This window comes from Hippocampus guttulatus, chromosome 5, assembly GCF_054856545.1.
Source record: "Hippocampus guttulatus isolate MCC_2025c chromosome 5, RoL_Hgut_1.0, whole genome shotgun sequence".
Classification (NCBI taxonomy): Eukaryota; Metazoa; Chordata; class Actinopteri; order Syngnathiformes; family Syngnathidae; genus Hippocampus; species Hippocampus guttulatus.
Window position 1 is genome coordinate 9,826,541 of NC_141265.1, and position 15,452 is coordinate 9,841,992.

Genomic DNA, 15,452 nt, shown 5'->3' on the forward strand with positions numbered 1-15,452 from the left:
ACCTTCAAAAAGGTGGGCTGCTATGTAATGCAAAAGTACCCCTTAAGATTCAAGTCTTATATATGTAACCTAAATTACATACATTACTGTGTTATTATTATTTGTATATGTTTATTATGTTGGAGTAAATTATATAAATGAATTTGATGGGAAACCAAATTGGGTTCCACGATCTTTTCAGCAGATGCTCCTTGAAGAACACTGTCATTATTTTTTACCATGAGAACAAAGAAGCAAAGAGTTTTGGGCAGCATAAGTCTCATGACCACATTAAAAAGGCGTGCACTCAACCTGCTCAGTATATAAACTGGAGACGGGCAGGCCACTTCTTACAGTGCAAGCATAGCCACTGCTGGTGTAGAATCTGGTTTACTCCTAACTGTGGGACACACAACCAAGAGAGCCAACTTTCACTCCTGGTTCAAATGTGAGTACAAGCTTTTTATTCAAATGTAAGTCAAAAGTGTTTTTTTTGTTGTTTGTTTGTTTGTTTTGCCATCATGTTACTCATTCTGTGTTATGCAAGAACAGTTAATGAGATTAAAATAGCAGTACTTTTTATTTTGATGGTTACTTCTGGCACTCTGAAAGAATCGCTTATTCACAGCTCTCAGGTACTTTATTTTGTAGCAGAAACAGTGTTGGTGTAGTTCCACTACAACTGTCATGACAAAACTGTCACAGACGAAATGATACAAAGCTAACCTTCTCCATTCAGTATAATTCCAACATGAGAGTACACTGAAAAAAAATGATGTGTTGAATTTATTCAATTTTATTTCATTCAGTGGTTGCATGAAATAAAATCCTCTGGAGCCAGATACATTTTTTTAAAATAGAGTCTGCATCTACTTAAAAGTGAATCTAAATCCAGATGATGGATTCTATTATGTGCAGCCACTTGACAAATGGACAAAATCAAATACAACACACCATTTTTTTCTGTTTACTGTTTCTCAAACATCTTCAAGGAAAATGTCACCTGATGTGAGGTTTTCGGCTTGTTGCTGCTGTTCTAGGCATGAATGAAAGTGCGTTATGCTTACTGAAGTCAGAAGCGTGACCGGATGAACCGCCTCCCTGCTCCCCCACCCACCACTAAAACTGCTGAGACAGATAACACTGCAGTTATGCTTTTAAATTTAAAGTAAATACTTTTACTTTATCAACTACAACTTCCCTTTTCCCTCGATTTCTAAATCATCTCTGTAACATTAAAATGTCGTCATGATCAAACTTGTACAATGTTATGGTCATGATAAAATATTGTAAATGTAAGAAACACCCATTTATGGCTCTTGCATTCTTGTTGAGTAACCCATGCACTTCTGTTTTTGCAGCACACCTCACCACAGGTTCGCTGTCACAATGGATGCCATTGCTTTCTTCCAGATAGCCTTTCATCTTGTTTGGACTCCTGTAGACAAGCCATACATACCTATATCGTAGTACATGATTCCTTGACTTTAATATTTTTACACCAGCCATCGCACACCACTCCATTCAATTGACTCAGGATTTAAATTTTCTTTGCAAGGCAATTATGGATTCAACCACACTGGTGGCCGTCACTGTTGCCACCACCACGGTGGCTCTGGCCTCCCAGTCGGACATGTCCGGTTACTTGTGGCTCTTGATATTTGGCTTTGTGATTGCCTTTGTCCTGGCTTTTTCCGTTGGGGCCAATGATGTGGCCAACTCCTTCGGTACGGCTGTCGGCTCCGGGGTGGTGACATTGCGACAGGCCTGTGTCCTGGCCACCATCTTTGAGACAGTGGGCTCGGTCCTGCTGGGGGCCAAAGTCAGTGAGACCATCCGAAAAGGCATCATTGACGTCGAGATGTACAACGGCTCTGAACACGTCCTCATGGTGGGATCAATAAGTGCAATGTGTGGTAAGACTTCAATCCAGTGCAGTTTATGACTTGAGCTTACCTGAAATTAGAATCAAGAAACGGAGACGTCATTTCCCACCCTTGAAATCCAGGCCTTGTTCTGCTTTTACAGGCTCTGCTGTGTGGCAATTGGCTGCATCATTCCTCAGGCTCCCCATTTCTGGAACTCACTGCATTGTTGGAGCCACGATAGGTTTTTCCATGGTAGCTAGAGGTCAGCATGGGGTCAAATGGGTTGAGCTTCTCCGTATAGGTGATTATATATACAGTATATATTTTTTTCTACCCATATGCAATGTGTGAATTGGACATGTTATTAAAATCTCAGGAATATGTTGTTTTTGCTGTTCATTTTTGTTTTGTTTTTTTGCGGGGGGCAGTGGCCTCCTGGTTCCTGTCACCAGTGCTGTCTGGCATCTTGTCAGGGGTTCTTTTTTACTTTGTTCGCAAATTCATTCTTAATAAGGTAAGGTATTTTATTTAGTCATTGTCATTTAAAGCAGTTTTGTTGTAAGGCATGTGTATATACAGGTATATATCTCCCCAGCAAAGTAAAATACTGTTGTTATAGTGACAAATGTTTCAGAATGTAGAGAAATCAGCAATCAGCAATGATTTGACATTTGTGCTGTATGTCATGCTTTACAGCAAAGAATCTTGACACAGAAATATATTTATCAAGTCTTCACCTATTTAATGCCGCAGGCTGACCCGCTCCCCAATGGCCTCCGAGCTCTTCCACTGTTCTACGCATTTACTGTGGCAATCAACCTCTTCTCAATCATGTTCACAGGAGCACCAAGTGAGTGACTCCAATGCACTTACATCATTGTGGAATGTAAGAAACCATACAGTAATTATTGCTATGTCACAGAGGAGTGGCCCTCTTTACACTAATCTTATCTTAACGCCTGTGCACATGTCCACTGCAGGCAGTCTTTATCATCTGTGAGAGTGTTGCACAAAATTCTTACTTTTAGTCATTGCATCAAAATATTTGATATTTTTGGAGAGGTCTCTTCTCCTCTTGATGATTGTACTTTCACTGATATTGTTGTCAGTAGACTGTAACAACACCAAACAAACAAAACAAGGATATCATTTACTTTTGAACTCGGAGGGGCGTAATTTTTTACACTAGTTTGCTGGAACATGCATTACTGGTTTACTGTCAATAGCACTTTTTTTCTCTTTCTAATACTGTACATATTGTTTTAATTCAATGGCAAATTTTGTGGATGTTTTTCCACCGAAAAATGTCTTCTGTAAAAAACAAAACAAAACACACTTTTCTCACCTATTCAAAAGAATATACTTTTTAACCTGTGTCATTTTTAGGAACAGAGGGCATTGTTTGTGAATTAATAAAAGATGCAAAGATGGACATGTGCCTTATGCTCGTTTTCTGCATAGTGCTGGGATTTGACAGGGTGCCATGGTGGGGTACACTGTGCGTCTCGATAGGATGCGGAGTCATCACAGCATTGGTCGTTTGGTTTAATGTCTGCCCGCGCCTTGAGAGGAAAATACAACGTGAGTATTTATCTTATGAATAAAACGCAAAGGACTGCACACTTTTTGAACATGCAGCTGAAGACCTCTCATGTGGTTCTTGAGAAGAAAAATTAGGTGCTGCTCCCTGTGAGACTCCTCTGATGGAGAACAACACTAATGACCATGCTCAAGTGGTGGACATATCAATACCGCAGCACCCTCCACCTCAGAGCCCTCCTAAAGACAGTCACAATGTTGCTTTTAAACTTGGAGGTTCCGAAGAGGCTGATCTAGAGATGGAGACCAAAGACATGGATGCTAGTAATGGTGAGAAAGATTGGATTGACTGAATTATTTCACATTTTTAGACACATTTTAAGTTGTCAAATCGATTACATGTAAGTTGACCCATAGGAATGTTCTCAAATGAAATGATATGATTTATGTTTACAGACAGTAATGTTGGTCCCATGATGGTCACAGACCCTCACAGTGGACGATTGCACGCGATCCAGAAAGACTCGGGTCTTTACAAAGACCTGCTGCACAAGCTCCACATGGCTAAGGTCGGTGACTGCCTTGGTGACAGTGACACAGAGGAGCAGCCCATTCGGAGAAACAACAGCTACACCTCCTACACCATGGCCATTTATGGCATTCAGGGAGACCCTAAGAAAAAGGACAATGATGACGGGAGGAGGTGGTCCAGAGTGGACAGCTACAGCAGCGACAGTTCAGCAGTGGCCAGAGGAGATTCAGTGGAGGTTGCCAGTGTGACACAGGAGTCCACTTGGGAGCAACCTCCCGAGGAAGATAAGCTGGAGCTCGACCAAGCAGCTGTTTCCTCCCTTTTTCAGTTCCTTCAGATACTAACGGCTTGCTTTGGCTCTTTTGCACATGGTGGGAATGATGTCAGGTAATCCAGGGAATTGTTAGTACAGTATATCTAGTTTAGTGATTTACAGCTATTACTGAAGATGCTGCTAAATCATGCACAACATTTTTTTTTTCTCCAGCAATGCTATTGGTCCACTTGTGTCGCTCTGGCTTTTGTATGAGAGTGGCTCGGTTGCATCCAATGAACCGACTCCTATCTGGCTAGTTCTATATGGCGGAATAGGCATCTGTATGGGACTCTGGATATGGGGCCGCAGGGTGATTCAGACCATGGGCAAAGATCTTACCCCCATAACACCGTCTAGGTATGACATAGTACTCTGCTGCCTCACACTCATCATTACGTGACATAGTTGAAACATGTATACATACAGTATCATCTTCTATTTTAGTGGCTTCAGCATTGAGCTGGCTTCCGCCCTAACAGTTGTTGTGGCATCCAATGTTGGGCTTCCTGTCAGTACAACACACTGCAAGGTAATGAAAATGCAAACAAAAAATTATGTGGCTGAATGAATGCCTAAAATCAAATGTTGGCTCAGTTACCAGTTGTCAAATGATATGATCGCAGGTGGGATCCGTGGTTGCCGTGGGATGGCTGCGCTCAAGGAAATCAGTGGACTGGCATTTGTTCGGGAACATATTTATTGCCTGGTTTGTCACTGTTCCTATCTCAGGTCTCATTAGTGCTGCCATCATGGCTCTCTTCATTCACATCATTCTGTGATCAGAATCTTCACTCCATGCATTATAAATGCCATCGATAGCCAGCGATTGTTCTTGATGAAAAAATTTTTACATTTTACTTTATGTGATAAAATGTGTTATTATTGTCATGGACTGTAATTCTGAAGTTAAAAAATGTTATGCTGCATCTGTCTGCGCGACACATGAAATTTAAAAAAATGAAATAAACACATTTTAGATGATTAAGACAAAACATTGCAAGATGTACATACTGTACACCCTTTATGAGATACTCGTGTACATATCGAGATCAAATTGAGCTGAAGTTTTAATGTCACACAGATATTCAGCTAATTATATTTGTTTTATGCTGACGGTAGATTGCAGTGGTGTAGAACTGTATGACAACCAACGTGTATGTGTAATATTATGTTACAATGTAATTGTCATTATTGTGTATTTGTCCTCCCATACACTTTACAACGGAGATTAAAAAGACTGAGCAAGTGATTGAGTACATTCTGAAGACAGTATCCTCAATGTATGTGGACAGGTTTCCTGCATTTTCTGTAAAGAAAATAAAATATACATCCATATGAAAGAGTGAATGTTCAGCAGTTTATCTTGATTTTCAAACCAAACAAAGGCTAGTTTTCTCATGACATCACACAACTTGGATTGGTCTAATCGTATTTCACTTCCAAACACAGTAGTTTATCTTCACAATCTCGACCCCCAACAACGGCAGAACGGCTAACACTGATCATGTGATCGAAAAATGTTGGAAGGTAAGCGCTCGCCGAGTTCCATGATTAAACATGTGACTGCTATTTTGTTAATTATACGACCACAAGATGGTGCTACTGCAGCAATAACAGGCAACAAGCTAGTGCACTGAGTAAAAGTGTGTTCAAGGGCTGACACGACCTGATTCAATGGTGAAAGTTAAAAAAAAAAAAAATTATCCTCATGTAGAAACATGCTTCTTACTGTAACAAGGAAAAGAAATCCTGCAGGCCATCATAGCTTTCAATGTATTTCCAAGTAGGCATGGTTTTTGTCCATCCATTTTCATTTTCCTCATTAGGGTCACGAGTGAGCTGTGATCAATCTCAGCTTACTGACCCAGTACTGGTCGCAGTCAGTGAGACACTTGAACTTCTTCACTGAGGATGAGTGTCATTTTTAGAGGCAGGGAGGTAACAGCTGTGATCAAGCTCGTTTATTTATATATATTTATATATAAATATATATTTATATATTTATATATTTTTATATATTTTATATATAATATAATGAAAGTGAGGTCATTTTGAGCGACATGGAACATTCAATGTGATAAAATCTTGGCGCATCGACCTCGATTGCTGCTCCGGCCTCCCTGCGTGGAGTTTGCATGTTCTCCCCGTGCCTGCGTGGGTTTCTCTGGGTACTCCGGTTTCCTCCCACATTCCAAAAACATGCATGTCAGGCTGATTGGACGCTCTAAATTGTCCCTAGGTGTGAGTGTGGGCGTGGATGGTTGTTCGTCTCTGTGTGCCCTGCGATTGGCTGGCAACTGATTCAGGGTGTCCCCCGCCTACTGCCCGGAGATGGCTGGGATAGGCTCCAGCACCCCCCGCGACCCTAGTGAGGATCAAGCGGTTCGGAAAATGGATGGATGGAGAGAGAGAGATATATATATATAGCTACTTTTTAAATATACTGTATAATCAAACGTACCCACTAAAGTGCCTTCACGTACCCAGAGTGCGCATGTTTTACCCACGAACACAATACTGTATATGATAATAGTTGTGTGATTTATTTCATCTAATCTAAAATATAAAATATAAACCAAAAAACAGTCCTGTTTCTCCCATTCACATTTTGAGTAGGCCTCCACCCCATTTGAAAACTAACCCTATATTAATGTTCAGTGAACACGAGCATCTTTTCAGAATTTTGATCATTAGACCCTTGTCGTTTAATTCTGGTGAATTAGATTTTTTTTTTAATAAAAAATGCTTCGCTGGACTTTCCGTGGCGTGTGTATGCACAATACCTAATCATGTGCAATCGATTGCCCATGTGCTGGTATTTGATTGTAAACGATGTAAAATATTGAGTGAAAGAAAAATCAAGATTTTATCCATCCATCTTCCGATCCGCTTATCCTCACAATGGCCGCGGGGAATGCTGGAGCCTATCCCAGCTGTCTTCGGGCAGTAGGCGGGGGACACCCTGAACCGGTTGCCTGCCAATTGCAGGGCGCACAGAGATGAACAACCATCCACGCTCACACTCACACCTAGGGACAATTTAGATTGTTCAATAAGCCTGCCATACAAGTTTTTGGAATGTAGGAGGAAATCGGAGTACCCAGAGAAACCCACGCAGGCACGGGGAGAACATGCAAACTCCACGCAGGGAGGCCGGAGCAGCAATCGAGGTCGATGCGCCAAGATTTTATCACATTGAATGTTCCATGTCGCTCAAAATGACCTCACTTTCATTACATACAGTAGTTATGCATATACTTTATGCATTATTCATGCGTTGGGAATAATCAGTATAATAAACAATATCATATGATTTCATACGCGCACACGCACGCATGCACGTGCGCGTACAAACACGCACATTATGTCTCCCTCCTCCTGGACTGTCACTTTCGATCAGGAAAACGCTCCACTTCGCACTCTGTTCCTCTTCTCACCTTGTCCATGTCAATTCTCAAGCTTTTATTCTGAAATAAATTTTCGGAAACAGATTTATCATATATATGGTATTCAGAGCTTGACCAAATTTTCAACCGCTCAACATACAGGTGCGCTCGAGCAGCGACGTTGTAATTGTTTGAGGCTGGGAAAATGTGACGTCAGCCGGACTTCTGCGCTTGGACGGTGACTTCTCGCGTCCCCGCGGCTGACTTAGTGGCACAACGAGGCACTCGAGGACTGCGGGGCAGCAAACTGGCAACGCAAACAAGCGACACGAAAGGAGCGACGACTCCTTTTTTTTTCTGCGTTAATGTTGGACGGCTGTTGCGGTGAGCGGTTGTAGAAGACCGTTTTGACATTTTTCACATCAACAAATGTATTGTGAAGCATCACGTTGCTTGGAATATTTTCGTTCTCTTAGCCCACCGCCCCCGTTTTATCCTTGTGATTTTTTTTAAAGCGGGGCCAGTGAAATGTAGCTGCTGCTTGACAGCTGTGAGGCACCACATCTGCAACTTACAGGTCTGTATGGCATTATGAATTCAACGTAACGACAGTGCATGTTAAATGAGCCCAACATGCGGCATTGTATCTGAATCGTCTCAGCCAAAGTCATTTTCTGTACAAATCTAATTACATTGTCTTGGCAAAATGATATTCTCTTTGCTAGGCTCTTGATCGCATCAGTCACCCCACTCCAACCTGAAGATCATCAATATTTTTCCCCTTCATGCAGCTCATAAACAGTGAAGACGGAGTCGCTGTATGGAATACTGTACAATGTTGTCCTTAAAGTAGACACGGTGGTTACATGCTATGGATACAACTGGGTCTCAAAAATACATAACTCAGCATTTGTTAACAGTGCACCTTCCTGTTATCTTACAGCAAGTCACCCCTCCCCATCTATCTGCTCATGAAGAGCAACTGCTGCAGCTCCTCATTAACATCTGCCACGTCGGACCCTGGAGGCTGCTGTTCTGTTGATCAAGGAGCCCGCAACAAGCCATAGGTAGCCTGCTACGGAAAGCAGCAGAGGATCATGGACCTTGCAAGGCTGCTTGCTTGAAAGCAGACCACTGAAGTCGCTGAGCTAAGCTGGTTCCAGTGTGGCGCTGATGACAAGGTTCCGGAGTGAAATTTGACTGACAGGTGGTTCTCTGTCTAACCCGCAAGGGGCAATGGCTCGCCCTGGTCCAGGCTTACTGCTTCCCACAAATGGGCTGGGCTACCCTCCCCAGAATCTGGCCAGAGTGGTGGTCTGGGAGTGGATGAACGAACATGGGCGCTGGAGGCCCTACAGTGCAGCGGTGTGCCACCATATTGAGAACATCCTGAAGGGTGATGCCCGAGGAACCGTAGTTCTTGGACAGGTAGATGGCCAGCTATCTCCATACATCATCGACCTGCAATCAATGCATCAGTTTCGACAGGACACGGGTAAGAGATGAGTCACTTTCACAAAAGGATGTTTGGAATATCCAGTTGGCTTTTCTGTCTAGCATTCAAAAACAAATAAAGCTCTGTTTAAAAAAAATGAAGAGATCAAACACTGGACCATTTTGAATGTTTAGATGACATTCTTTTTCCTGCAAATACATTTTGAAAGACTGTATTCATTTTCTTCAAATATTCCCAGCAAAATAAGACAATCAGAGAAGCTGATCATTTTACAGAGCTGTCAGTTTTTTACACAGATGTTAGTTTGGGTTATGGAAGACCTTAGGTGTGAATGATTATGATAATAGTTGTCTTGTATCAACATGTTTGTCTTGAGTTTGAGTACAGGGCGTACTCTGCTCTTCGCCCAAAGTCAGCTACCACAGGCTTGAGCTTCTCCAAAACAAGTGTTGACACATAATATCGACGTACCGATCCTTCTTTTGTAAGGCACTGCTGTCCAGTATTATTACTTTTTAAGAATATCTTGGTGCTCAAACGGAAAAACAATTGCTTTCATATCTTTGTGGCTCAGTAAAATCATAGCCCCATGTCGTGGCAGGTCTCAAATGAAAGAGGGTAAAAAGAAGAAAGGCAAATTGAAAACAGAATGAAAGTATGCCATAAGAATTCTATCACCGAAACTAAAAGAGCACAGATATAGAATAATACATGGCTACTGAACAGATACAATTCACAGTTACTCATTTTATGTACGTTTTGACTTTTCCTGCTCAAGGATAGTGTGGCCCATACACAGTTGTTTAAATATGATGTGGATCTATAATTAGGGAAATCGTGCTGCTTTTGCATATGATGTCACATGGTCTCTCTTTGGGACTGATTAAAACTCGGCCTTGATGTGTGTGCCACACAAGTCTTACGTAACGTTCAAGGGAATGAACGAGAGTCGTCAGTGTCCCCGCCTGCTTTGGGACCTCTGCGTTAGGAGCATCCAAACGGCATGAGATGCCCAAATGAAAAGGTGCCGCAATCATTTATTCATTCAAAAGTGTTGCTGGAATGCCGTGACCTTGCTGAAGGGCACCGTGTCGGTGGGGAGACACAATCATCAAGTAAATGGGGCCTTAGCTCGGCGCAAAGGTCTCCCCTCCAGATGTCAGATCCATGTGATGAGTTTGAAGTAGATGCAAGAATCGGATTTAAAATACACAATTACTGTTGGAACTGCGCTGCTTTTTATCATGTTCCTTTCATGTGGGGAATGTGACTCCATTTGGAAGCGAGTGGAGGATGCCATTTAGGAGGGAGCCACTGCTCTGAAGTTTCAGATTCAACATATATCACACGATGAAAGTTCACCACATGCCACTTCAAAGCAAAAGCAGTCAGACCAGTCTTTGTTTGGGTCTGTGTCATTTGACAGATGATAGTTGCCCCTTTTAAATGTGGCCAGATGTTTTGGTTTTTGCTGTATTCCTAGAAACCTTTGTACATTCTCACCAGCCAGTGCACATACGCGCGAGTTCATTTTGCTGTTGAGCCAAGATAGTTACATTCGGAATATATTTCCACCATGTTCCTATCATGACCACTTTGTGGGGTGTACTGTGAGTGTCATTACAGGAAACTGACCTATCAAACTGGAGAAAAAAACAGGAACTTTCTCTGAGATAACTTAATGGTATTACATAACATCCGAGGAGCGATACAAAGTGACTAACGTGTGCGTCCAAGGTGACCGCATTTGCATCAATCTGTATAATGTAAATGTACACTAATTTGTTTGTGTTCTCCTGCAACATTAAGCACATCTGCAAATATATCAGTTTGTCTTGACAAAGATAGTTGTCTGTGTCTGGGGTACAATACAATTCTACACTACAGACGATATCAAATATTTAAAGAACTTTGAGATGTCAATCAAAACTGATCACTTTTATTTGGAAAGAAAAGTGCTGATACTCCTGTGTTGGATATTTTATTTGCTAGTGGAGGTGCACCGAAGTGTCTTTTTGAGGCTCCATATATTATTCTGGCACACAAAACAAGACTCCAAATCACTTTAGAACACCTTTAGCTGATGTGTGTGTGTGTGTGTGTGTGTTCTACTAATGTTTTTTTGCTCATGCTATAAATTCCACTCTATTACATTGAATGGTGTAACTCCCTTGCTAATACCAAAAAAATCTATAAGACTTAGTCTTTACGATGACATGCTACCATTCTCTTCTGACAGCTTTGAAATATTTATCCTCGGGTTGCACATATTCTCGTATTAAATCCTTGCTTTTGCTTTTTGTTGGAAAGGTAGGGCGCATCCATGTCAGGTTGTGTGTAGTGTCGACATGGTTACTGACTGGTGTAGGCACGAAAAGCGCCATGTGTCTGTGTTGGCTGCAAGATGAGCTAATGCGTCATTTATCGGAGAGGAGCACAACACCGGGGCCTGACGTTTATTGCTCCTTGTTGTGATGTTGTGTGTTACCTTCCCCCACGGTTGATATAAACCTGTCACATGTATCTCTGACAGACAGCAGCCCGGTCACCTTCTCCCATTCCCTCTTTGTTCTCATTGTGTACACGCCACCCATGTCTTACAAATGGTTGAACTGCAGACCGCAGCCATTGATTCAAGCGTGTTGGTTTCAAAGTGTATTGAATGTTCGCTACCCTTTTGACTCTGTAGGTGAGCTCCCGACACTGTCCCAGTGGAGAAATGGTTTTATAGTAGAGGAACCTCATGGTTGTTAGTTGGCTTCATCTGCAAGTGCTTGAAGTGTTTTTTTTTTGTTTTTTTTTTGGTTTCCCCCACTCCCCTTTTCCTTACTCATCTGTGGTTTTTAAATCAACCACCAGGGAAATTTGCATCAGATGTCGTAGCAGGGTCTCGCTCTTCTCTCTAGGAATTATCTGCAATAAAATAAAATAAAAAATTGGTTTGTAATATGTCAGAAAATAGGCTGTTCATGGTTTCCAAAGTAAAGGCAAATGTTTTCTTTTTATTGAAGACAGAGAGGACAACAGCAATTGAATATTTACTGTTGAGAATCTGAGGTTTTGAGCATTTGGACAATTTTTCATGATAAAAGTTATCTAAATGATAAATCGATTGCATCTCCTAGATTATATGGTCTACACTTTCCCCAGTTCGCTCTGTACAGCTTCTTATGAACAAGATTTGCCTTTGGGGGAATCCCCTCAGTGCTTCATATACACGACAGTTGAAGCTTAGTTTTATGCATCGTGTGGTTGAATATCTGGCAGAAGGCAGCTTCTGGCTCACAGCCAAGCAAAATCGATCTGTTCTGTTCCCTATAGGGCTGCTCGAACCTCTAAACACTTGAGTAGACTGATCGCCTTTCACGACACCCACTCCCACCTGTAGAGCACACAAGCTTATCTGCCATAGCCATCAAGTACCCACTCTTGTGGCCTCTGTTTCACATTGCAGTTACTGCGTTTGCTTTCTGACTTTGTTTATGCCGCGATGCAGAAGTGACACACAGACACGCCAGTCTGCACTCAGGAACGACTGCTAAGTTGTCACGGTGGCGCTGGAAAAAGGTGCTGATGTTTTAAGGCTCTCTCGGATGCAATTATGTGCTGGCAGAAGGGTCAGGGTGACGGAAGGTTTCCTGAGAAGGGCATTCTGACACTGCGCATAGGCAGCTGGAGCTGTCATAAAAATAGCTTGCTAGCTGCTTCCAAAATGAAAAGCCATATCACAGTACATCATGATGATTTTAAAAGACAAAGTCTGATCCTTTTTGTCTTTTTTACTTTTGTACTTTTTTTGTAGAAATGAGAATTGACGGGACACTTGGTGTCTTTAGATGTCATTAAGGCAAAATGAAAGTTGGATCTCTCCCACCCCCAAGTGGCTTTTTGAGTTTTTTTTTCTTCTTCTTAAACATGACTGTATAAACAGTTGATGTACCTTTCTTGGTGAAGGATTTTCTCCAGAGGTTTTACTTGGATTTAGTATGTTTTATGATTTATGCACAGAGAATTTGGTTTTTGGTTCTGTTGTAGTTTATTGAAGTAATCCCGATACAGCCTTGAGAAGGAGATACATTTGGTGTCTACCGCCGTGCAATTCGACTTGGACGCACAAGAGCATCTTCACTCCTCACACACACTCACTCATGTTTATAAATCTTGCTTGGAAAAAATATGCAGCTTGTGCTTCCACGTCAAGTACCTCTTTGCAGCTGGCAGTCTCCCTAAACAATACTTAGGGAGAGGATTTCCCAATTATGCAGAAAGAGAGTTATAAAACCGAGAAGATAAGCAAAAGGCAAGAGGCATACATACACTGACTTTGAAACACTTAGCTGTGATAACGAGGTGTGTGCTTGAACAATTGGCGCATGTGACTAAGCTTTCGTTGACTGAATGCCCACTTAAGCTTTTTCATGAGCATGAGTGATGTGTGTGATTGAAGCAAAATACTGCATATACAATAAACGGCAGTGTGGTTGGGTCCCTTGCCTGACTTCATGTACTGTGATTATTAAACATGCGTTGTTGTTGCAGAGTTTTAGATTATTGTTTGTCTGCTAGCCAGTATTTGGAGCGTGATGCATCAGGAGCAACCATTTATTTTAAGTACATCACCCTGGCTTATAAAACTGGAGCTCATATTGCTTTTGTTACGTTTATACTGCTGGAAATAGACCATTCGAAACCCAAATTTAGCCATTCGCTTTTTGTCCAATCTTCCTTCGAAAAATTCAGATAGGAAACAATGCTTTGTGTCCTTTCATACGATTGAGCATTCTGCAAAGGCTCTAAGAGAGAGAGCAAGAAATGTATTGTGATGTATTGCTAATAGTTAAAAAAAAAAAAAATCAATCCGTAGCCTGGTAACAGCACTTCCGGTGATGGTGATGTGCCCAAGACATCGTCTCATCATGTTCCCATGTGTGCTGTGTTTTGCTGAGAATGTTCTTGTTCAAAACCTCCAGTGTACATTCAGTACAGTGCTGCTGATATTTGAAGAAGGCGGTGGTGTATTTTGTAATACTTTTCATATTACTGTGTATGGGGTAAATGTTCATGGGAACAACTTTGGCTGTCTGTGGGTGGAAGGTTAGGTGCTGCATGTATCAGCACCATGTGACAGAAAATTGAGCAAAACATGATGCTCCTCTACATTGGGTAAGGAGGATGGGAGGAGAGGGGGTGGGGGCGGGGGAGAATGATCCTTGGTAGTATATTTAAAAATGTTGACTGTTGGTTAATCTAGTAGAGGTATACTAGTTGTTGTGCACTGCACCGAAGACACGGCTTTTAGCAGAATTTAAGTGACACCGGGCCAAGGCAATGCCAAAGTCATTGTAGCCCAACTGGCTGGATTCTATTTGGATGTCAACAGGACGTGGACTAGGTGAGAAGAGGAACAGAGTGCGAAGTGGAGCGTTTTCCTGATCGAAAGTGACAGTCCAGGAGGAGGGAGACATAATGACGCTGTCAAGCTGTGCACGTTTGCCTGCTGTTAAGCTACCCCTTGCAAGCATCTTTTTAAAATGGGCTCATTTCAACAGCTTAGTGTTCCAAATATTGGAAGGAAACCGGATAAACACTTTCCTAGGAAACAATGAAAAGTTTTATCAAATAGATCTCTGATATTTGACTGGGATTGCTGAGGTAGGAAATTTAAAAACGTCTTTTCTGTATTAGACCCAATTTGAAACAAATGACTGAGGTACCTCATGTCAAAAATAAAGTCAGATCAGATTCATATCTATCCATACATAGTTTTATATGCCTCATATCGGTTCTTAAGGATGGTTTAAAATCAGTCTACTGCTACTAACCTTAAATTGGGGATGCATGACCTAAAAGTTGGGGTCGTTGTCCTTTTTGTCCTTTCCATCCACATCTGTATGGCATTTATTCATTCATTCATTTTCCAAACCGCTTGATCCTCACTAGGGTCGCGGGGGGTTCTGGAGCCAAACAGAAACAAACAAGCATTTCCGGCCACACTCACACCTAGGGACAATTTTGAGTGTTCAGTCAGCCTGCCATGCATGTTTTTGGAATGTGGGAGGAAACCGGAGGACCGGGAGAAAACCCACGCAGGCCCGGGGAGAACATGCAAACTCCACACAGGGAGGCCGGAGCTGCAATTGAACCCGGTATCTCTGCACTGTGAAGTCACCGTGCTAACCACTCGACTACCGGGCCGCCCTGTATGGCATTTAGTGACACAATTTCTGCATCCGTTTACATTGGCTGTGAATTTCAGTGTTTCATGTTCTCCGGCTTTACAACAGCAAAGGCTTGATTCAGAAAACATTCAGAATTAATGTAATGCTTTTCAGAGTATCGGCTATATTCTCTAGAAAGCAAATGTTCATGGGGTGAC

General features: G+C 42.0%; 2 protein-coding genes across 3 annotated transcripts in view; both read left to right on the forward strand.

Moving 5' to 3' along the window:
• The first annotated feature begins 315 nt into the window (after positions 1-315).
• On the forward strand, positions 316-5,574 carry slc20a1a (solute carrier family 20 member 1a). Of its 2 annotated transcripts, none has more exons than XM_086112246.1 (11): positions 316-427; positions 1,341-1,895; positions 2,008-2,148; positions 2,276-2,361; positions 2,601-2,697; positions 3,309-3,428; positions 3,516-3,716; positions 3,843-4,305; positions 4,406-4,591; positions 4,679-4,763; positions 4,858-5,574. In XM_086112246.1, the coding sequence occupies exons 2-11, from the start codon at positions 1,544-1,546 to the stop codon at positions 5,011-5,013; spliced, it is 1,887 nt and encodes a 628-aa protein (XP_085968372.1). In that variant the 5' UTR covers positions 316-427; positions 1,341-1,543; the 3' UTR covers positions 5,014-5,574. The 2 variants fall into 2 exon arrangements, with proteins under 2 accessions (XP_085968372.1, XP_085968373.1); XM_086112247.1 differs by having other exon boundaries at positions 338-427; positions 1,745-1,895.
• Positions 5,575-7,775: 2,201 nt separating this feature from the next.
• Positions 7,776-15,452, forward strand: part of dtx1 (deltex 1, E3 ubiquitin ligase) — a 33,150-nt gene continuing 25,473 nt past the window's right edge. The window contains exons 1-2 of the mRNA XM_086111427.1: positions 7,776-8,197; positions 8,564-9,115. Of these exons, the coding sequence (XP_085967553.1) occupies positions 8,857-9,115 (259 nt within the window). The 5' untranslated portion in view covers positions 7,776-8,197; positions 8,564-8,856. The remainder of the gene's footprint in view (positions 8,198-8,563; positions 9,116-15,452) is intronic.

What these genes read in the sequence shown, in the direction of transcription:
- slc20a1a (XM_086112246.1), top strand. Translation starts at nt 1,544, where the DNA reads ATGGATTCAACCACACTGGTGGCCGTCACTGTTGCCACCACCACGGTG. An exon ending in CATGTTCACAGGAGCACCAA is followed by an intron (nt 2,698 to 3,308) that starts GTGAGTGACTCC and finishes TTTTCTGCATAG; the next exon opens with TGCTGGGATTTGACAGGGTG. An exon ending in ACCCCCATAACACCGTCTAG is followed by an intron (nt 4,592 to 4,678) that starts GTATGACATAGT and finishes CTTCTATTTTAG; the next exon opens with TGGCTTCAGCATTGAGCTGG.